Consider the following 22431-nt stretch of genomic DNA (forward strand, 5'->3'; position numbering starts at 1 on the left):
AAAGGTAAATAGTTCCTGAACCACGGTGTTCCCGGAGCTAGAAATAGTGGGGTTCAACTCCAGGGGGCACCCCCGGTTCTGATTCTGTAAATAAATAAAAAGGGGGTTGTCAGTTTAGACCAAGTCTGCCCCCCCAAAAGCTGTTTCTCACATTTCACACAGACGCGAAATGGTAGAATATTGAATTACTGGCGTGCTACATGTTATTAATACATCATGGCTGATATGTAACATCGGAAGAATCTCTGCTGGTCCTTTACTTGACAGCCTTATAGATGTTGCTTGTACATGTGCTCGTGAGAACAGAGAAGTGCCCTGGAGAATGTATTCTCTTCAGATTTGAATCTCCCGATGCACATCGCGGGGTCCTGGAATTTTGGATACAGTGACCGGCACAAGTCCCTTTAAATGATAATTCTGCATGCTGCCTTTGCCCTAAGCTGGTTCCTGCATGGCATCTCTGAGCCCTTAATAACCGCTGCATGTGCGGCTGTAACCCCAGGCGCCGGCTACTTTTGTAAAGAGTCAACCACCGCATAAGTCAGGGGTGCTCAACTCCAGTACTCAAGCCCCCCAACAGGTCAGGTTTTAAGGATATCCCTGTTTCAATATAGGTGGCTTAATCAGTCCCTGCTTCGACTGAGCCTCTGATTGAGCCAGCTGTGCTGAAGCTGGGATATCCTGAGAACCTGACCTGTTGGGGGGTCTTGAGGACTGGCGTTGAGCCCCCCCCCCCCCCCGGCTTAAGCAGTGCCCAAAGTACTCAGACTGCAGCCGCTTGCTCCTTGCCATGTTTGCTGTAACCGAGAACGAGTTGCTAATTAGTGGCCACTGCCGAATGAGAGGCACAGGTGAACCCCTGACCTTTGCAACAGGTCGTATGTTAAAAGGCGACCACATTGTATTCATGTCCCCGGAAAGGTTTGTCATGCAATTGTCTTCTCAGGGTGGGTACACCCGGGGTGTATCGCTTCGGTATGAGAGTGTGACCCGAGGCAAAACCCAAACTGTTAATTGTGCAAACACTGGGACTGTAAAACAGATTCATAGTTATTATTATTATTATTAATATTATATTGGGGTAAATGTGACTGCTTCTCTGACTGCAACAAACAAAAAGGGCCCCAATGCGACACATCCAACATGACGAATGATTTAGTACATGAATATGTTGTATCTATATTCTGTCTTCATAAACATGGGTCATGTTCAATACTTTGGCCAAAATATCTTACGCCTACAACCACGTCACAGTACCGCCATTCAGCGGGTCTTACACTACCGATATTATACTGTCTTATATATCTCTTCCACCGCAGAGAGAGGAGGTTAACAATCACTGCAGCACACAGCCCGGGGTGCCTGGCATACGTGCAGTGCTTAAAGGGTTAACATGGAAGCAGCACTTACAGTGCTGTGCATGAGCTGCGGCGCAGTGACACCCGGGTGTTAGCCAGAAGCGCCCTAATAATTATAGTGAGGGAAAACCCAAACTGTATTGTATCTGAAATCTTTAGGCACTGCACTGCATGTGTGTCGGTGTCAGTAGAGTAGGACCTACTGAATGCGGTTACTGGAAAGAATATAGACAGAATATATTAATGTACGAAATCCTTTGTCATGTTGGATGTCGCATTGGGGCCCTTCCTGTCTCTTGTAGCAGACGTAAGGTCACAAAGCCAATAGCACTTCAATTGACACTAATATATAGTGCACTGCGTGCTCATTTGCATGTCATTTCCCAGAATCCCTTGCTGCAGTGGAAGCACAGTATGCTAGGCGATAGGGCAGCAGAACAGCAAAGAGAGGCAGCACTCAGAGGTAAGTGTAGAAAAATCTGACATTTCAATCCCACAGAGGGATCTTCTTCCTGTGGGATCGAAACGTCAGATTTTTGTGTCTGTTACAATACAATTCTTTGTACACTTACCTCTGAGTGCTGCCTCTCTCTGCTGTTCTGCTGTACTGCTGGATGGTAACGTACTCTTTACATTTTTTATGGGACTAGCACCAGGCTTATTTGGATTACAACGTTGGAGGGCTTGCTGTTTTCCTTACCATTTTATTTATATATATATATATATATATATATATATATGTATATCCACTATATAGAAGGTTTGGGTTTTGAGCTTACTAAGACTGTGTATGCTTCTTTAACTGCTTTACACATTGTAGGCAGCGGCGGAACTGTCATGAGTGTAGATGGTTCCGCTGCAACGGGCCCCTGGATTGTAGGAGCCCATCTGCCCACTGGAACTGTGTACTGGCATTTCCAGAGGGCCCCTCTGTCTCGTCACGGCCCTACCTGTGTAGCAGGTCTGGCAGTGGGAGTAGCCCAAGTAGGTGATCCTACCACAGAAGTTAGACCCCACCAGAAGTCGGGCGGAACTTCTACAATTACCACCTGGGTGGGCTCCTGCTGCCACTGGGTAAGGCCCCAAGTGCTCCACTGCACAGGTAGGACCCCAGGAGGGAAAGAGAAGAGGGGAGGGAAGGGGTGGAGGGGGGATTTTTTCCCCTGCATTTGGTCACTGGTGAGGTGTTTGCCCCTGTTGTAGGTATTATCTTTTTTTTTTTATATCACAACTTCATCTCTAAATTGGACAAAGAGTGTCTCATCCAGATCAAATCTTATTTTACTGATAAACAGCACAAAGTGCCTGTCTTCCGTGATAAAAACCTCTATTCACACACCGCAAGGTGCCTTTTCCTCAACGGAAAATACGACCCTGACACATTGTTACGTTTTTATGGATCTCGAGCCCCGGAGAGAGCCGGGGGGGGGGGGGGGCCCAAGATCTCATTCCTGTGATAACATCTCACTAACCTTCGGAAATAAACACAAATGATTTGCCATTTCCCCAGATCTCATCCCTTAATTGCAGCCTGAGGTCAAATTGTCCTTTTTCTTAAAAACAAAGAATGGCGGTTCCCTTAACATGTGGTAACTGCAGCCCGGTTTCACTCGACCCATGTCCAATTCACAGTGATTTTCTAAATGTAACGGACATTATTTAAACATGACACGCACATGCAAAGTGTGACGTCCTCACCCCAATCTTTTTAAAGGACAATAAAACCTCACAAACTTTTCATGTTATAACTTCGGTCCCTTTTTGCCGTGCGCCTTGCTCTTTGCGTGTGCCGTGTGTTAAAGAACATGCGTGAGCCACAGTTGTGATGTGCGGTATAATTGCATGCTCCCAACGCCCGCTGTGTAGTGCTTATTGTCCCGCTGTTGTCATTTGCATGTGTCTGTATTTTCTCTGCTGTGTGTGTACACCATGTGTGTCTGTGATTGATGTTCCATGTGTGTATACGGCTTTCTGTGTATGTCCCATACTCTGTGTATCATTAACTTATGCACCAGTTCTGTCAACACTCTATATCTCACTGATTCATAACAGCAGCATCTCATAGACTTGGCGTCTCAGCAACAGAATTGCATTGTTTTTGGGCTAGTACCCATAATCTAATTCAGGAGCGGCTAACTCCAGTCTTCAATGGCCACCAACAGGCCAAGTATTAGGGATATCCCTGCTTCAGCACAGGTGGCTCAATCAGTGGCTCAGTTGAAGACTGAGCCTCTGAGCCCCCGTGCTGAAGCTGGGACTGATTGAGCCACCTGTGCTGAAGCTGGGACCAATGGAGCCACTTGTGCTGAAGCTGGGACTGATTGAGCCACCTGTGCTGAAGCTGGGACTGGTCCACCTGTGCTGAAGCTGGGACTGGCCCACCTGTGCTGAAGGTGGGACTGATAGAGCCACCTGTGCTGAAGCTGGGACTAACGGAGACACCTGTGCTGAAACTGGGACTGATTGAGCCCCCTGTGCTGAAGCTGGGACTGATTGAGCCACCTGTGCTGAAGCAGAGACTGATTGAGCCAACTGTGCTGAAGCAGGGACTGTTTGAGCCCCCTGTGCTGAAGCAGGAATATCCCTAATACCTGGACTGTTGGTGGCCCTTGAGGACTGGAGTTGGCCACCCCTCTCTAACTTATTTGGGTGCCTGTAAGTTGACATCTCTGGTGCACTGCACGTGCCTGTCCTGCTATCTCACGTACCCTGCATGCATTGCCAGCGCTGCTCCCTGTGCTGTGAATGGCCCGCCCCGCCCGCACGCTGACTGCAGTTTCTGTCTGTATACAGGGGGAGTCAGATAATCTCCTGTCACTAACAAACTAACACAGGAGCCATCCCGCTGCCCCAGAACCCGGACTGTGCCGCGAGGAGAGAGCGCAGCCCTGGCCCGTCTGCATCCGGGGGGGAGAGACACAGGAGCAGGAGAGACCTCCCCTTGCAAATAACGCAGGACAGAAAGAGGTCTCCTTGTGTCACTGACCCTCACCCTGTGAGACTGTGACACTCACTAACAAGACTACATTATCCTAAGCCCCTGCTGGCATATCTCTACCCGGGCATCCCTGGGTCTCCTGAACGGCTGCAGATGTAGTCTTGACATGGAATGGGGTGTTTCGGCGTGTCCATTTTGCCGCAGCCAATCAGCCGCATGCATTCTGCCGCTGAAGAGTTGCAGGGTACAACTAGCCACCGCGAAGGCAAGTAAGTGGTTAGAGGGATCAGGGTTAGCATTTGGAGTTGACTTTAGGGGTTTTATGCTAAGGAGTTAACAGGTTAGGGTAAGGGGTTAATGGGTTGGGGTAAGGGGTTTTAGAGTAAGGGGTTAATGGGTTGTGGGAACGGATTAATAGGTTAGGGATTTTAGGTTAACGGGTTTAGGTTAAGCGGTTTAGGGTAAGGGGTTAAGGTTAAGGGTTTTAGTGTAAGGGGTTATGGTAAGGGGTTAAGGTTAGGGGTTTTAGTGTAAGGGGTTATGGTAAGGGGTTAAGGTTAGGGGTTTTAGTGTAAGGGGTTATGGTAAAGGGTTAAGGTTAGGGGTTTTAGTGTAAGGGGTTATGGTAAGGGGTTAAGGTTAGGGGTTTTAGTGTAAGGGGTTATGGTAAGGGGTTAAGGTTAGGGGTTTTAGTGTATGGAGTTAATGGGCTAGGGTAAGGGGTAAGGGGTCCGATTAGTAGTACGAGGTTAAAGTTAGGGACTTACCTTCACGGTGAAACTCTATCCCCTGCGGCTGACTGGTGGCGGCTAAATGCCCGTGGCTGATCGGCTGCGGCGAGATGGCACTAGACCGGCCTTGACATTGTTTCCCCAGAGAGCACAACATTTTGTAGTATAATTCATAGGAATCCAGGTTGGCGCGCCTTGTCACACCAGCGGCAATAATGGAGCCTGCTACACCCGTACATCTCTGCGTCTCACTATTCCCCGGACAGTGTGCCTCCTTGACGTGTGTGTGTATATGTATAGGCGTTAGCAATGGTACATGTAGGTAGGTATACATTCCTGGAGGGTTTTGCTTTTTTTAAATCAAAGTTTCCCCTTTGCAAAAATGGTGCTAAAAAAACAGGACCACATTGATCAAAAATAAAATGGCATTTTTATTGAGAATCCCAGCTCTCTTTTACACCTAATTCGGTTTTATAGCTCAAACCATTTGCTAAATTCCACCCTTTATTTATACAAACTTAACAGGCTACCATACCGGTCATATAGGTATTAAAAAGAGAATTTGAATAGGTGCCCTCATTTCAGTGTATGAAGGTACGTTGTATTAGTAAGTCCCGTGGGAAATGGATATATAACAGCACAGGAGGGGTTACTTGCTGTATACATGTTACAGTGTTTTAATGTGTCTTGTCATTCTAATTTGCACTTTTTGTACATCAATTAAACTGACACTGACACGCTGCCTAACACCACTCTTGTCTGTCTGTAACGATGCTACTGTACAATAATGTGTGCAAATGGTAAGTATGACAGGCCCGTCCCCTCTTCTCCAATTCCAGGGGACTTCAGTCCATAAAACTGGGATACTTTGGCCAATCAGAGTTAATTGGTCTCCAATCAGATAAACTCACTGTCTTGAGATAAAACTATAAATGAGATACAAAAGCAAAGCAAACAAGAAAAAAAATATATACCATCAAATAAGCAGCAATGCCACCCAGAAGCCTGCAGTATGTGTGTCCACCTCATATAATAATGTTATTATCTTGCCACATAAGTATGTCCTGCTCCTTAAAAAAAAAGAATTGTGTTAAGAAGCATGATTTTGTTCATCTGTTGCAGTTGAGGTTGGCACGGTAATCTTTAGGCGGCACTGGGCTCCGGAGAGAGCTGCATTTTAACCACCCAGACATTTATTATTTAAAACGCCGATATCTCCTGAACGGGGCAGCATATTTTAAAACATAAAAGCAGCATATGAAAGGGCAAGAAGAAATCTCTTAAAATTAACCCCCAACCCCCCACCCCCCTCCAAAAATGGCGATCAGCGCAAGTTCATGCTTTAAACAATAACTTTGGACTCTGCTGCCTTCAGCCACAACCGCTCATGATTTATCTGAGGTCAGAGTGGCTTTATGGTCCATTATGATACATTAAGGACACACAGGACATACTTGAAAACGAGAGGTAACTCTCAATGTATTGCTTCCTGGTAAAATATTTTATAAATAAATAAATAATTAAGTGCGCACACACACACACACACACACACACACACACACACACACACACACACACACACACACACACACACACACACACACACACACCTTCAGATGCTGTCTCTGTTTTGTCTTTAGCAGTCTCTTGTTCTTCTTCATCTGATGGTCCCTCTCTTGTCTTTGACGTGCATACAAAGGAATTAACCTGATGGAGATTTTGTGGGCGATTTATGATGATAATTAGAGAACCATTTGAATTGAACGTCCTATTCGCCTGCTCTGGGGAACATGCACAGGCCCAGCCAGATTTCCTGCATATGAATTCGGGATGGGGGATTTAAAAATCTGAAGTGGCTTTAGGCGTCCTTTATTAGTATTATTATAATTATCGAGGAGATTCCAAGGAGAACCTCAACCAGTTTGGGCGTTTAAAGCAGCTTTGCATTAAAGATTTATGGCGTCAGAAAGAAGTATATAATTACAGTATAAGTGACGTGTTTTCATGTTGCTAATGCTTACTGTATGGGCTTCAAGGAACAATCCGAGCCGTTTTTTATTTTCTTATTTTTTTTTTAACCTAATATTGAAGCAGGGGGTCTCCGGTGCGGGACCCCAGTAATTTCCGCTCCTGGGACCCCCCCCCCCCGCCGCCCTGCATACAGACCTCCGAAGGTGACCCCGGTATCTCCTGCACGTTTATCACTCCCGCGTCACGTGGACCAAGAGGAAGCCGGACTGGATGACATCCCAGCTTCCTGTTGGCCTGTGGGCGTGGGAGCTTTGACAAGCTGCAATTATGGGATCCGTGCAGTTACCGCCACCCACTGCGGAGCTAAGTATCTCCTGGAGCCGAAATTAATGGGGTTCAGCTTGGAGACCCCTACTTGAATTCTATGTTAAAAAAAAAGGTTATAGCTACATATTGCAACCATCCTTCTGCTTGCTACTGTATTGCCTCTACGTTAGAGCTGCAGCAACGATAGTTGGCACAGAAGGCATGTTGGAATTGCATATCAAACTGTGCCAGCAATAAATAGCCTTGCTGTGTCTCTCCCAATGAAATCAGAGCTCAGAAAGAAAGCCCGTTGGGGTTCAGGCTAGTGACAGAAAAGCTGCACTGGGAGAATTTAGAAGAAAGCCCTTTATTTCCTCCACAAATATCTCACTGAGGATATCAGTTCTTCATTTTGTTTTCAAATACTATAAATAATGAATAGTTTCCGTTTAACTGATATGAACATGCAACGCTGCATTAAACATTCCGTCCCGGTTAAGAAGTGTTATTCCTTTAGTGTAGGTACCTGCTAAGCTGGAGGTTACCGTGGCGGGGTGAGGCGGCTGGAATCATTTTTATAATCAAAAGATGCAACTAAATGGATCCTTTGTTATTAGACCTGGGATAAAAATGTAGAAATCTCACCAATAAATTGCAAGCCTATTTGGGAGGAATTGTGTATTTATTTCCAGCTTAGAAAACCTGGATTAGCCGGGCAGCCGATAGAGCAAGGGGTGCACAAACGTTCCCCGCTGCGCCCCCCATGCACCCCCCTCCCTGCTCGTGCCCCACTCCTTACCTTGTCTTCGGCGTCACATCACGTGATTGCCATGCTTTTTAAATTTCAATTTGGACCAGATTTTTTTAGGGCAGCTTTAGCCAGTCCAGCTTTTTTTTTAATTTCCCGTCCTGATGTAAAAATGTAAGCTGGCTGGGCTTGTTCAGTCAGTATGAAGCCGGATTTCAGATGGAGCTGGGAGAATGTAAAGTTGATCATGTCAATGCCACACAGACGACGCATAAATACAGCAAGGATGTGAGGCGCTACTTCTGTCACTGGAAGTCTGTTGTAGGCACTTAAAGTTTAGGTTGAAATGTATCATCCGGGGGACCGTTTTTAACTCTTTCAGGTCCTATAATGATTTTCATCACTGAATCAGTTAATTCAGGGGTTCTCAGCTCCAGTACTCCCCCAACAAGTCAGGTTTTAAGGATATTCCTGCTTCAGTACAGGTGGCTCAATCTGTGGCTCAGTATTTGACTGAGCCACTGATTGAGCCACCTGTGCTGAAGCAGGGATAGCCTTAAAACCTGACCCGTTGGGGGATCTTGAGGACTGGTGTTGAGAACCCCTGGGTTAATTGTCAGTGTACAAAACAGAACAGGTTACGCATTCTGTAATGATTTGGGTGAAGGTGGTATATGTTATTTGCTGTATTCTGTACCCCTCGACGCTTACCTAGGCCCCGCTCTTTGCAGATCACAAAAGAACAGACTTTGTTTAAAATACTCTCTATTTTTTTCCCAGTAGAACCAATAAAATCTTGTTTTGGAACAGATGTGTGTTTCTCCTTTACTTGGGTACAGCTCTTACAATCTCCTTCCCCCTCCTGTCAGCGTTATGTTGTCAAGTTATCACAGTGTATTATGCCACTTCAATGTATTGTGCGTTGTGTCATTTTCTTTGTTGTGATAGTATATCATTGTCAATGGAACACCGCCATTGTACTGTCTGTGTATGGATCAGCCAAGAGAACCGCCCGTTGTTATGTCATTAGGCATTGTTAAAGCATGTGAAAGTCACAGGGTTGGAAGCAGTCCATTGTGACGTAATATGGCATTGTTTCAGCAATGCCCGAGCTGGCAAGAGGAACACGTTCCAATCGTATGTCCTCAGGCGGTTTTTTATAGAGCGGTTTGATGTATTGGGCAGGAAACCGTTTGTTTGTGTTATCTTCAGACACTATTACTGTAGGTTCTGTTAAATCAATAGGCAAGGCAGAGAGACACAACCGGACCATTATCCATAACTGTTCTTTTTGTACTGCCTTTCACCATCCCATTATATATCCGGGAAAAAAGGCTATTCACTGCATATATTCAGGGGCTGGGCCACCTGATTTCCAGAACAGGGTTAAACCTTTACTGCTATAGTAATTTAGGAATTACATACAGGAGGACTTCAGACCCCAGAGGGAAGTCTGGAAGTCAGTGTAGACTTTTCATAGGTTTTCTCCAGTCCTGAAGTACCTTATTTACCCCCTAATTATAAGGGAGAATAAACTAATGGGATCTCAATGGCTAGGGTTCCTCATTACCATCATTTATAAAACTGTATTTAGTCCATTTTTTTTAACAAGGAAAGCTCATTTGAGATATAATTCATTTTTTTCAAGCATGACCTGATGAGTTTAGATCAATATAAGATCTTTAAAACTGGGAAGGTTAAGTAAGGGTCATCAATCAGTCATCACATCAAGTCCCAGAAGAGTTAACACGCGCTAGTTACCAAGGATAAAACAGCTATACTTTCTGGGAACAGATGCCTGGGGCATTAGCAGAGCAGCTCACTCATTGGCCGAATAACTGGTCTTATACACTTCTGTGGCGTCTCATTCACTAAAACTAAAATCATAAAGCAAAACAAATACAGGCACACAGAAATGGGAATCAAAGATACATTTATGAAATCACATTATAATTGGCAGGAAAGCTTTGGTTCCCAGACCTATTGCGAGAAGCGTCCCCCTGGGACGGAAAAGTTGATGCATTTTATGCTCTTTGATCCTCCTCGGTTTAATGCCTGTATTTCCTGCTTTATTCCTTGTTCAGTTATTTTCCATACATCACTCACACGTGCTCCGGAACATTGACCGTTTGATTAATGTTTTTATAAGTATAAAAACTCAATGTTCAGGGATTTGTTCCTTTTCTATCTGCCCCATCACCTGTCCACCCCAAACCCCCACTACCCCCCTCCCCCCCCCCCCACCCCATTCTTCCTCCCATTTCTGGCTGTAACATTTCTCTTCCCTCTCTTTGTGTTGTTTGTCTTTCTGTTGGTCATTGTGCTGTGTCACTTTGTGGTGTTTTTGTTGTGTCTTGGTGTTGTGTGGGAGCAGTGCCCCCTGGCAGTACCAGCTTGGAGGTTGTGACCCCTCTGCGGGATGTAAGTGTGTGCGCGGGGGAGGCGGCTGTGTTTGAGTGTGTGGTGTCGGGCCCCGTGGATCTGGACGTGGACTGGATGTTCCGTGGAAAGCTGCTGCAGCCGGCGTTGCTGGACTGTAAGATGCGTTTCAACGGGAGGCAGTGTCTGCTCCTTCTGAACTCCGTGCACGAAGATGACAGCGGCAACTACACCTGCAAACTAAGCACAGCAAGAGGTAACTGTTCTGCGGCTGACATGCCACCTCATCTCCAACTTGCTATTGCCTTTCTTACTGCCACTTACACTACCTTTTCCCATCCTGTGTATGGTTACCCCTCTCCAACTGCTCAACCCACTCATTTATTATACCCATTTACATGCTCTCAATCCCTGCCTTGCATATCATGCCCCTTATAACGCCCACTCCTTTTATAGACCCCCACCATGGCCCACTCACTGACCTCTCATTCCTTTCTAGATCGCAAGTCACTCATTTTTCCAGGAAAACCCTGATATTACTCATGTTGTGCTTGGACAGCTGCATAAATCCCACACTCCTGTTCCCCCCAACGTCTTGCTCTGGCTTTGCTTCGTAAACGGGGCGTCTGTGGCATGTCAGTGTTATATTGTCCATCAAAGTATCCTTTATAGGCAAAGAAGAGAACATGTCCCCCTTCCTCACTTTACAGACTACAGTGTTATGCATAAATACATTTACAACCCCAGCACTAACTTGCATTCATCTCCCCTACTTGTTGTCCTTTGGCGAGGGTGGTCAACTCTAGTCCTCAACGGCCACCAACGGGTCAGGTTTGAAGGATATCCCTGGTTCAGCACTGGTGGCTATGTAGAAGACTGAGCCACTGATTGAGCCACCTGTGCTGAAGCAGGGATGTCCTTAAAACTTAACTTGTTGGTGACCCTTGAAGACTGGAGTTGGCCACCCCTCGTCCTATAGTCTATCCCCTCCTTATCTCCCCCTGCCTATACACCTGGTGCCCTCTTCCTTACCCCCCCCCCCCCATCTCTTTCCACCCTTTCTCATTTCTCCCTCCTCTCCTTGGCAGAGGAGCTGACATGCAGTGCCATGCTGACAGTGCACCCGTCGATGGCTCCTCTCTTCACTCGGAAGATGTTGGACCGGGATGTGGTGGAGGGACGCACCGCCCGGCTGGATTGTAAAATCAGCGGCACCCCACCGCCCGTCATCACCTGGACTCATTTTGGTACGTTTCTTCACCTCCCAGCCTCTGCGTGAGGGTGGGCTCAGGACCTCATTGTCCGGTGTGCCTGCAGCTCTCCTGGCAGTTAGATTTGTTGGTGCAGCAGTTGCAATGGTTTGAGCCACAAAGGCGATGAGTTGCTGATGAAGGAGGACGGGAGGGTGGGAGGTTGTCAGTAAGTACGACAAACAGACTGAAGGGCCAAAGCTGTTTTGCAGTGGGGGAGGGGGGGGAGCAGAGATATTTCCAAACTCTGGATCAATATACTGTAAATACAAAAGTAGGATGCGTGTATGTTGTCTACATTTAGCATAGGTTGAACTGGATGGGCATACAGATGCTGCGAGACTTGCTGTATCCTGAGACGCGGCTGAAGAAGCCGGAGTTCCGGAGATAGTACGGCCGAGGTCTCGCTGCGGGGGGGTGGGGGGGGTGAAGTCATGCTTCTGTATCACGCTCCCCTGCAGAGATAATCCTCCGGCACCGGGGCGGTTGCGGTCCCGCCGGCTGCTCCCCGGTTTCGAAAAACAATAAATCTTGTTACATCTGTATGTCCTTTTTTTTTTTAACCTCCTCTAATATGTAACTACAGTATGCGATGGGAAAATATTAATGGAGTGATGATCTGCAGCGTGGAAAGGGTTAATGGAATGATGTTCTGCAGACTACTCACGGAGCCCTGGAACAGGGAAGTCATAGGTTACTGGTCCAGCAGTTTAGAGGTACAAATGCAGACGTTTGCAGGATAACTGGACTAATGTCTGGATTTGGGGACATTCCCCCCCCCCCCCCGTTTTGCTGGATAGAGGTGCCTGCAACGCCTTAGCCAAAGAAAGAAAGTTTACCTAATGGTAATAGCACGCCATTGTGTTTCAATTTCCCCTTCGACATGACAGGAAAGATAAAAATTGATCATTCGGCACCAAAAACAGATTTTTGCTGATGTTCCCCTTTCAGAAATAATGCGACTCCTTTATTGTTTCATGTTGCCGATGACTGGGGATATCTGCTAATCATTTTAGGCTTTTATGCTTGATTCTTTCAGTAGGAAATCTAGGTAGGAATATATTTTATTTATTTTAGCGCCATCCGTGTACTTGGCGCTTTACATCGGTAATACACGTGACATCATAGGAGACATAAGAGGAAGAAGCGCTTCTTACATAAAAGTGGACATTAGGGAAAGGAGTCCCTGCCCCGAAGAGCTTACAATCTAAGTGGGAAACAAAGCGTTCTTTTGGAGGGGTTAAGGGGTCACTGTCCCTCTTCCGGCAGGTCGCCCGGTGCAGGAGAGTGATGCACTCCGCATAGAGAGAGACAGGGGGCATCACACCCTGTTGATCACCCACGTGGCCACTGAAGATGAGGGTCAGTACACCGTGACTGCCCGCAACCCACACGGGGAGGCGGAGTGCTCCGCCGAGCTCTATGTGGAAGAGCCGCGACCTGCTGCGGCATCTCACATGTAAGGACTGTCCACATGCTCCTAATCCCACGCAGGCAGCCTTCCTGCAATATGTGACCCGTGTGCCTGTGCAGCGTGTCCGTGTATTTGGCGAGCCGTGCAGTTGTGCAGCGTGTCTCTGTAGTATATTGAAGCAGTGTATATGGCGAGCCGTGTGCTTATGCAGCGTGGCCGTGTATATGGCGAGCCGTGTGCTTGTGCAGCGTGTCCGTGTATATGGCGAGCCGTGTGCTTGTGCAGCATGTCCGTGTGTATATGGCGAGCCATGTGCTTGTGCAGCGTGTCCGTGTATATGGCGAGCCGTGTGCTTGTGCAGCGTGTCCGTGTATATGGCGAGCCGTGTGCTTGTGCAGCGTGTCCGTGTATATGGCGAGCCGTGTGCTTGTGCAGCATGTCTGTGTGTATATGGCGAGCCGTGTGCTTGTGCAGCGTGTCCGTGTATATGGCGAGCCGTGTGCTTGTGCAGCGTGTCCGTGTGTATATGGCGAGCCGTGTGCTTGTGCAGCGTGTCTGTGTGTATAGGGCGAGCCGTGTGCTTGTGCAGCGTGTCCGTGTATATGGCGAGCCGTGTGCTTGTGCAGCGTGTCCGTGTATATGGCGAGCCGTGTGCTTGTGCAACATGTCTGTGTATATGGCGAGCCGTGTGCTTGTGCAGCGTGTCCGTGTATATGGCGAGCCGTGTGCTTGTGCAGCGTGTCCGTGTATATGGCAAGCCGTGTGGCCGTGTGCTTATGCAGCATGTCCGTGTATATGGCGAGCCATGTGCTTATGCAGCGTGTCCGTGTATATGGCGATCCGTGTGCTTGTGCAGCGTGTCCGTGTATATGGCGAGCAGTGTGCTTGTGCAGCGTGTCTGTGTATATGTCGAGCCATGTGCTTGTGCAGCGTGTCTGTGTATATGGCGAGCCGTGTGCATGTGCAGCGTGTCCGTGTATATGGCGAACCGTGTGCTTGTGCAGTGTGTCCGTGTGTATTTGGCGAGCCGTGTGCTTGTGCAGAGTGTCCGTGTATATGGCGAGCCGTGTGCTTGTGCAGCGTGTCCGTGTATATGTCGAGCCGTGTGCATGTGCAGCGTGTCCGTGTATATGGCGAGCCGTGTGCTTGTGCAGCGTGTCCGTGTATATGGCGAGCCGTGTGCTTGTGCAGCGTGTCTGTGTATATGGCGAGCCGTGTGCATGTGCAGCGTGTCCGTATATATGTCGAGCCGTGTGCATGTGCAGCGTGTCCGTATATATATGTCGAGCCGTGTGCATGTGCAGCGTGTCCGTGTATATGGCGAGCCGTGTGCTTGTGCAGCGTGTCCGTGTATATGTCGAGCCGTGTGCATGTGCAGCGTGTCCGTGTATATGGCGAGCCGTGTGCTTGTGCAGCGTGTCCGTGTATATGGCGAGCCGTGTGCTTGTGCAGCGTGTCCGTGTATATGGCGAGCCGTGTGCTTGTGCAGCGTGTCCGTGTGTATGGCGAGCCGTGTGCTTGTGCAGCATGTCTGTGTGTATATGGCGAGCCATGTGCTTGTGCAGCGTGTCCGTGTATATGGCGAGCCGTGTCCTTGTGCAGCGTGTCCGTGTATATGGCGAGCCGTGTGCTTGTGCAGCGTGTCCGTGTATATGGCGATCCGTGTGCTTGTGCAGCATGTCCGTGTATATGGCGAGCCGTGTGCTTGTGCAGCGTTTCCGTGTATATGGCGAGCCGTGTGCTTGTGCAGCGTTTCCGTGTCTATGGCGAGCCGTGTGCTTGTGCAGCGTGTCCGTGTATATGGCGATCCGTGTGCTTGTGCAGCGTTTCCGTGTATATGGCGAGCCGTGTGCTTGTGCAGCGTGTCCGTGTATATGGTGAGCCGTGTGCTTGTGCAGCGTGTCCGTGTGTATGGCGAGCCGTGTGCTTGTGCAGCATGTCTGTGTGTATATGGTGAGCCGTGTGCTTGTGCAGCGTGTCCGTGTATATGGCGAGCCGTGTGCTTGTGCAGCGTGTCCGTGTATATGCAAGCCGTGTGCTTGTGCAGCGTGTCTGTGTATATGGCGAGCCATGTGCTTATGCAGCGTGTCCGTGTATATGGCGAGCCGTGTGCTTGTGCAGCGTGTCCGTGTATATGTCGAGCCGTGTGCTTGTGCAGCATGTCCGTGTATATGGCGAGCCATGTGCTTGTGCAGCGTGTCCGTGTATATGGTGATCCGTGTGCTTGTGCAGCGTGTCCGTGTATATGGCGAGCCGTGTGCTTGTGCAGCGTGTCTGTGTATATGTCGAGCCGTGTGCTTGTGCAGCGTGTCTGTGTATATGGCGAGCCGTGTGCATGTGCAGCGTGTCCGTGTATATGGCGAGCCGTGTGCTTGTGCAGTGTATCCGTGTGTATTTGGCGAGCCGTGTGCTTGTGCAGAGTGTCCGTGTATATGGCGAGTCGTGTGCTTGTGCAGCGTGTCCGTGTATATGGCGAGCCGTGTGCTTGTGCAGCGTGTCCGTGTATATGGCGAGCCGTATGCTTCTGCAACGTGTCCGTGTATATGGCGAACCATGTGCTTGTGCAGCGTGTCCGTGTATATGGCGAGCCGTATGCTTCTGCAACGTGTCCGTGTATATGGCGAGCCGTGTGCTTGTGCAGCGTGTCCGTGTATATGGCGAGCCGTATGCTTCTGCAACGTGTCCGTGTATATGGCGAGCCGTGTGCTTGTGCAGCGTGTCCGTGTATATTGCGAGCCATGTGCTTGTGCAGCGTGTCCGTGTGTATATGGCAAGCCATGTGCTTGTGCAGCGTGTCCGTGTATATGGTGAGCCGTGTGCTTGTGCAGCGTGTCCATGTGTATGGCGAGCCGTGTGCTTGTGCAGCATGTCTGTGTGTATATGGCGAGCCCTGTGCTTGTGCAGCGTGTCCGTGTATATGGCGAGCCGTGTGCTTGTGTAGCGTGTCCGTGTATATGGTGAGCCGTGTGCTTGTGCAGCGTGTCCATGTGTATAGCGAGCCGTGTGCTTGTGCAGCATGTCTGTGTGTATATGGCGAGCCGTGTGCTTGTGCAGCGTTTCTGTGTATATGGCGAGCCATGTGCTTATGCAGCGTGTCCGTGTATATGGCGATCCGTGTGCTTGTGCAGCGTGTCCGTGTATATGGCGAGCCGTGTGCTTGTGCAGCATGTCCGTGTATATGGCGAGCCGTGTGCTTGTGCAGCGTGTCCGTGTATATGGCGAGCCGTGTGCTTGTGCAGCGTTTCTGTGTATATGGCGAGCCATGTGCTTATGCAGCGTGTCCGTGTATATGGCGATCCGTGTGCTTGTGCAGCGTGTCCGTGTATATGGCGAGCCGTGTGCTTGTGCAGCGTGTCCGTGTATATGGCGAGCCGTGTGCTTGTGCAGCATGTCCGTGTATATGGCGAGCCGTGTGCTTGTGCAGCATGTCTGTGTGTATATGTCGAGCCGTGTGCTTGTGCAGCGTTTCCGTGTATATGGCGAGCCGTGTGCTTGTGCAGCGTGTCCGTGTATATGGCGAGCCGTGTGCTTGTGCAGCATGTCCGTGTATATGGCGAGCCGTGTGCTTGTGCAGCATGTCTGTGTGTATATGTCGAGCCGTGTGCTTGTGCAACGTGTCCGTTTATATGGCGAGCCGTGTGCTTGTGCAGCGTTTCTGTGTATTTGGCGAGCCGTGTGCTTGTGCAGTGTGTCCGTGTATATGGCGAGCCGTGTGCTTGTGCAGCGTGTCCGTGTATATGGCGAGCCGTGTGCTTGTGCAGCGTGTCCGTGTGTATATGGCGAGCCGTGTGCATGTGCAGCGTGTCCGTGTATATGGCGAGCCGTGTGCTTGTGCAGCGTGTCCGTGTATATGGCGAGCCGTGTGCTTGTGCAGCGTGTCCGTGTATATGGCGAGCCGTGTGCTTGTGCAGCGTGTCCGTGTGTATATGGCGAGCCGTGTGCTTATGCAGCGTGTCCGTGTATATGGCGAGCCGTGTGCTTGTGCAGCGTGTCCGTGTATATGGCGAGTCGTGTGCTTGTGCAGCGTGTCCGTGTATATGGCGAGCCGTGTGCTTGTGCAGCGTGTCCGTGTGTATATGGCGAGCCGTGTGCATGTGCAGCGTGTCCGTATATATGTCGAGCCGTGTGCATGTGCAGCGTGTCCGTGTATATGGCGAGCCGTGTGCTTGTGCAGCGTGTCCGTGTATATGGCGAGCCGTGTGCATGTGCAGCGTGTCCGTGTATATGGCGAACCGTGTGCTTGTGCAGTGTGTCCGTGTGTATTTGGCGAGCCGTGTGCTTGTGCAGAGTGTCCGTGTATATGGCGAGCCGTGTGCTTGTGCAGCGTGTCCGTGTTTATGTCGAGCCGTGTGCATGTGCAGCGTGTCCGCGTATATGGCGAGCCGTGTGCTTGTGCAGCGTGTCCGTGTATATGGCGAGCCGTGTGCTTGTGCAGCGTGTCTGTGTATATGGCGAGCCGTGTGCATGTGCAGCGTGTCCGTATATATGTCGAGCCGTGTGCATGTGCAGCGTGTCCGTATATATATGTCGAGCCGTGTGCATGTGCAGCGTGTCCGTGTATATGGCGAGCCGTGTGCTTGTGCAGCGTGTCCGTGTATATGTCGAGCCGTGTGCATGTGCAGCGTGTCCGTGTATATGGCGAGCCGTGTGCTTGTGCAGCGTGTCCGTGTATATGGCGAGCCGTGTGCTTGTGCAGCGTGTCCGTGTGTATGGCGAGCCGTGTGCTTGTGCAGCATGTCTGTGTGTATATGGCGAGCCATGTGCTTGTGCAGCGTGTCCGTGTATATGGCGAGCCGTGTCCTTGTGCAGCGTGTCCGTGTATATGGCGAGCCGTGTGCTTGTGCAGCGTGTCCGTGTATATGGCGATCCGTGTGCTTGTGCAGCATGTCCGTGTATATGGCGAGCCGTGTGCTTGTGCAGCGTTTCCGTGTATATGGCGAGCCGTGTGCTTGTGCAGCGTTTCCGTGTATATGGCGAGCCGTGTGCTTGTGCAGCGTGTCCGTGTATATGGCGAGCCGTGTGCTTGTGCAGCGTTTCCGTGTATATGGCGAGCCGTGTGCTTGTGCAGCGTGTCCGTGTATATGGTGAGCCGTGTGCTTGTGCAGCGTGTCCGTGTGTATGGCGAGCCGTGTGCTTGTGCAGCATGTCTGTGTGTATATGGTGAGCCGTGTGCTTGTGCAGCGTGTCCGTGTATATGGCGAGCCGTGTGCTTGTGCAGCGTGTCCGTGTATATGCAAGCCGTGTGCTTGTGCAGCGTGTCTGTGTATATGGCGAGCCATGTGCTTATGCAGCGTGTCCGTGTATATGGCGAGCCGTGTGCTTGTGCAGCGTGTCCGTGTATATGTCGAACCGTGTGCTTGTGCAGCATGTCCGTGTATATGGCGAGCCATGTGCTTGTGCAGCGTGTCCGTGTATATGGCGAGCCGTGTGCTTGTGCAGCGTGTCTGTGTATATGTCGAGCCGTGTGCTTGTGCAGCGTGTCTGTGTATATGGCGAGCCGTGTGCATGTGCAGCGTGTCCGTGTATATGGCGAGCCGTGTGCTTGTGCAGTGTATCCGTGTGTATTTGGCGAGCCGTGTGCTTGTGCAGAGTGTCCGTGTATATGGCGAGCCGTGTGCTTGTGCAGCGTGTCCGTGTATATGGCGAGCCGTGTGCTTGTGCAGCGTGTCCGTGTATATGGCGAGCCGTATGCTTCTGCAACGTGTCCGTGTATATGGCGAGCCGTGTGCTTGTGCAGCGTGTCCGTGTATATGGCGAGCCGTATGCTTCTGCAACGTGTCCGTGTATATGGCGAGCCATGTGCTTGTGCAGCGTGTCCGTGTATATGGCGAGCCGTATGCTTCTGCAACGTGTCCGTGTATATGGCGAGCCGTGTGCTTGTGCAGCGTGTCCGTGTATATGGCGAGCCGTATGCTTCTGCAACGTGTCCGTGTATATGGCGAGCCGTGTGCTTGTGCAGCGTGTCCGTGTATATGGCGAGCCGTGTGCTTGTGCAGCGTGTCCGTGTATATTGCGAGCCATGTGCTTCTGCAGCGTGTCCGTGTGTATATGGCAAGCCATGTGCTTGTGCAGCGTGTCCATGTATATGGCGAGCCGTGTGCTTGTGCAGCGTGTCCGTGTATATGGTGAGCCGTGTGCTTGTGCAGCGTGTCCATGTGTATGGCGAGCCGTGTGCTTGTGCAGCATGTCTGTGTGTATATGGCGAGCCCTGTGCTTGTGCAGCGTGTCCGTGTATATGGCGAGCCGTGTGCTTGTGTAGCGTGTCCGTGTATATGGTGAGCCGTGTGCTTGTGCAGCGTGTCCATGTGTATAGCGAGCCGTGTGCTTGTGCAGCATGTCTGTGTGTATATGGCGAGCCGTGTGCTTGTGCAGCGTGTCCGTGTGTATGGCGAGCCGTGTGCATGTGCAGCGTGTCCGTGTATATGGCGAGCCGTGTGCTTGTGTAGCGTGTCCGTGTATATGGTGAGCCGTGTGCTTGTGCAGCGTGTCCATGTGTATAGCGAGCCGTGTGCTTGTGCAGCATGTCTGTGTGTATATGGCGAGCCGTGTGCTTGTGCAGCGTGTCCGTGTGTATGGCGAGCCGTGTGCTTGTGCAGCGTTTCCGTGTATATGGCGAGCCGTGTGCTTGTGCAGCGTGTCCGTGTATATGGTGAGCCGTGTGCTTGTGCAGCGTGTCCGTGTGTATGGCGAGCCGTGTGCTTGTGCAGCATGTCTGTGTGTATATGGTGAGCCGTGTGCTTGTGCAGCGTGTCCTTGTATATGGCGAGCCGTGTGCTTGTGCAGCGTGTCCGTGTATATGCAAGCCGTGTGCTTGTGCAGCGTGTCTGTGTATATGGCGAGCCATGTGCTTATGCAGCGTGTCCGTGTATATGGCGAGCCGTGTGCTTTTGCAGCGTGTCCGTGTATATGTCGAACCGTGTGCTTGTGCAGCATGTCCGTGTATATGGCGAGCCATGTGCTTGTGCAGCGTGTCCGTGTATATGGCGAGCCGTGTGCTTGTGCAGCGTGTCTGTGTATATGTCGAGCCGTGTGCTTGTGCAGCGTGTCTGTGTATATGGCGAGCCGTGTGCATGTGCAGCGTGTCCGTGTATATGGCGAGCCGTGTGCTTGTGCAGTGTATCCGTGTGTATTTGGCGAGCCGTGTGCTTGTGCAGAGTGTCCGTGTATATGGCGAGCCGTGTGCTTGTGCAGCGTGTCCGTGTATATGGCGAGCCGTGTGCTTGTGCAGCGTGTCCGTGTATATGGCGAGCCGTATGCTTCTGCAACGTGTCCGTGTATATGGCGAGCCGTGTGCTTGTGCAGCGTGTCCGTGTATATGGCGAGCCGTATGCTTCTGCAACGTGTCCGTGTATATGGCGAGCCATGTGCTTGTGCAGCGTGTCCGTGTATATGGCGAGCCGTATGCTTCTGCAACGTGTCCGTGTATATGGCGAGCCGTGTGCTTGTGCAGCGTGTCCGTGTATATGGCGAGCCGTATGCTTCTGCAACGTGTCCGTGTATATGGCGAGCCGTGTGCTTGTGCAGCGTGTCCGTGTATATGGCGAGCCGTATGCTTCTGCAACGTGTCCGTGTATATGGCGAGCCGTGTGCTTGTGCAGCGTGTCCGTGTATATTGCGAGCCATGTGCTTGTGCAGCGTGTCCGTGTGTATATGGCAAGCCATGTGCTTGTGCAGCGTGTCCATGTATATGGCGAGCCGTGTGCTTGTGCAGCGTGTCCGTGTATATGGTGAGCCGTGTGCTTGTGCAGCGTGTCCATGTGTATGGCGAGCCGTGTGCTTGTGCAGCATGTCTGTGTGTATATGGCGAGCCCTGTGCTTGTGCAGAGTGTCCGTGTATATGGCGAGCCGTGTGCTTGTGTAGCGTGTCCGTGTATATGGTGAGCCGTGTGCTTGTGCAGCGTGTCCGTGTATATGGCGATCCGTGTGCTTGTGCAGCATGTCCGTGTATATGGCGAGCCGTGTGCTTGTGCAGCGTTTCCGTGTATATGGCGAGCCGTGTACTTGTGCAGCGTTTCCGTGTCTATGGCGAGCCGTGTGCTTGTGCAGCGTGTCCGTGTATATGGCGAGCCGTGTGCTTGTGCAGCGTTTCCGTGTATATGGCGAGCCGTGTGCTTGTGCAGCGTGTCCGTGTATATGGTGAGCCGTGTGCTTGTGCAGCGTGTCCGTGTGTATGGCGAGCCGTGTGCTTGTGCAGCATGTCTGTGTGTATATGGTGAGCCGTGTGCTTGTGCAGCGTGTCCGTGTATATGGCGAGCCGTGTGCTTGTGCAGCGTGTCCGTGTATATGCAAGCCGTGTGCTTGTGCAGCGTGTCTGTGTATATGGCGAGCCATGTGCTTATGCAGCGTGTCCGTGTATATGGCGAGCCGTGTGCTTGTGCAGCGTGTCCGTGTATATGTCGAACCGTGTGCTTGTGCAGCATGTCCGTGTATATGGCGAGCCGTGTGCTTGTGCAGCGTGTCCGTGTATATGGCGAGTCGTGTGCTTGTGCAGCGTGTCCGTGTATATGGCGAGCCGTGTGCTTGTGCAGCGTGTCCGTGTATATGGCGAGCCATGTGCTTATGCAGCGTGTCCGTGTATATGGCGAGTCGTGTGCTTGTGCAGCGTGTCCGTGTATATGGCGAGCCGTGTGCTTGTGCAGCGTGTCCGTGTGTATATGGCGAGCCGTGTGCATGTGCAGCGTGTCCGTGTATATGGCGATCCGTGTGCTTCGTGCAGCGTGTCCGTGTATATGGCGAGCCGTGTGCTTGTGCAGCGTGTCCGTGTATATGGCGAGCCGTGTGCTTGTGCAGTGTGTCCGTGTGTATTTGGCGAGCCGTGTGCTTGTGCAGTGTGTCCGTGTATATGGCGAGCTGTGTGCTTGTGCAGCGTGTCCGTGTATATGGCGAGCCGTGTGCTTGTGCAGCATATCCGTGTGTATATGGGGAGTCGTGTGCTTGTGCAGCGTGTCCGTGTATATGGCGAGCCGTGTGCTTGTGCAGCGTGTCCGTGTGTATATGGCGAGCCGTGTGCATGTGCAGCGTGTCCGTATATATGTCGAGCCGTGTGCATGTGCAGCGTGTCCGTGTATATGGCGAGCCGTGTGCTTGTGCAGCGTGTCCGTGTATATGGCGAGCCGTGTGCTTGTGCAGTGTGTCCGTGTGTATTTGGCGAGCCGTGTGCTTGTGCAGTGTGTCCGTGTATATGGCGAGCTGTGTGCTTGTGCAGCGTGTCCGTGTATATGGTGAGCCGTGTGCTTGTGCAGCATATCCGTGTGTATATGGGGAGTCGTGTGCTTGTGCAGCGTGTCCGTGTATATGGCGAGCCGTGTGCTTGTGCAGCGTGTCCGTGTGTATATG

General features: G+C 50.8%; 1 protein-coding gene across 6 annotated transcripts in view; it reads left to right on the forward strand.

The window, feature by feature from the left end:
* Positions 1-22431, forward strand: part of SPEG (striated muscle enriched protein kinase) — a 168235-nt gene that overhangs the window by 91466 nt on the left and 54338 nt on the right. For 5 of the 6 annotated variants that reach the window (XM_075609604.1, XM_075609606.1, XM_075609605.1 and 2 more), the window contains 3 exons: positions 10427-10687; positions 11520-11678; positions 12951-13140. In XM_075609604.1, the coding sequence (XP_075465719.1) occupies positions 10427-10687; positions 11520-11678; positions 12951-13140 (610 nt within the window). Of the gene's footprint in view, positions 1-4151; positions 4650-10426; positions 10688-11519; positions 11679-12950; positions 13141-22431 lie in introns of those variants that run through there. The other variant, XM_075609611.1, reaches the window with a different exon arrangement.

The sequence above is a fragment of the Ascaphus truei genome, chromosome 7, assembly GCF_040206685.1.
Source record: "Ascaphus truei isolate aAscTru1 chromosome 7, aAscTru1.hap1, whole genome shotgun sequence".
NCBI lineage: Eukaryota > Metazoa > Chordata > Amphibia > Anura > Ascaphidae > Ascaphus > Ascaphus truei.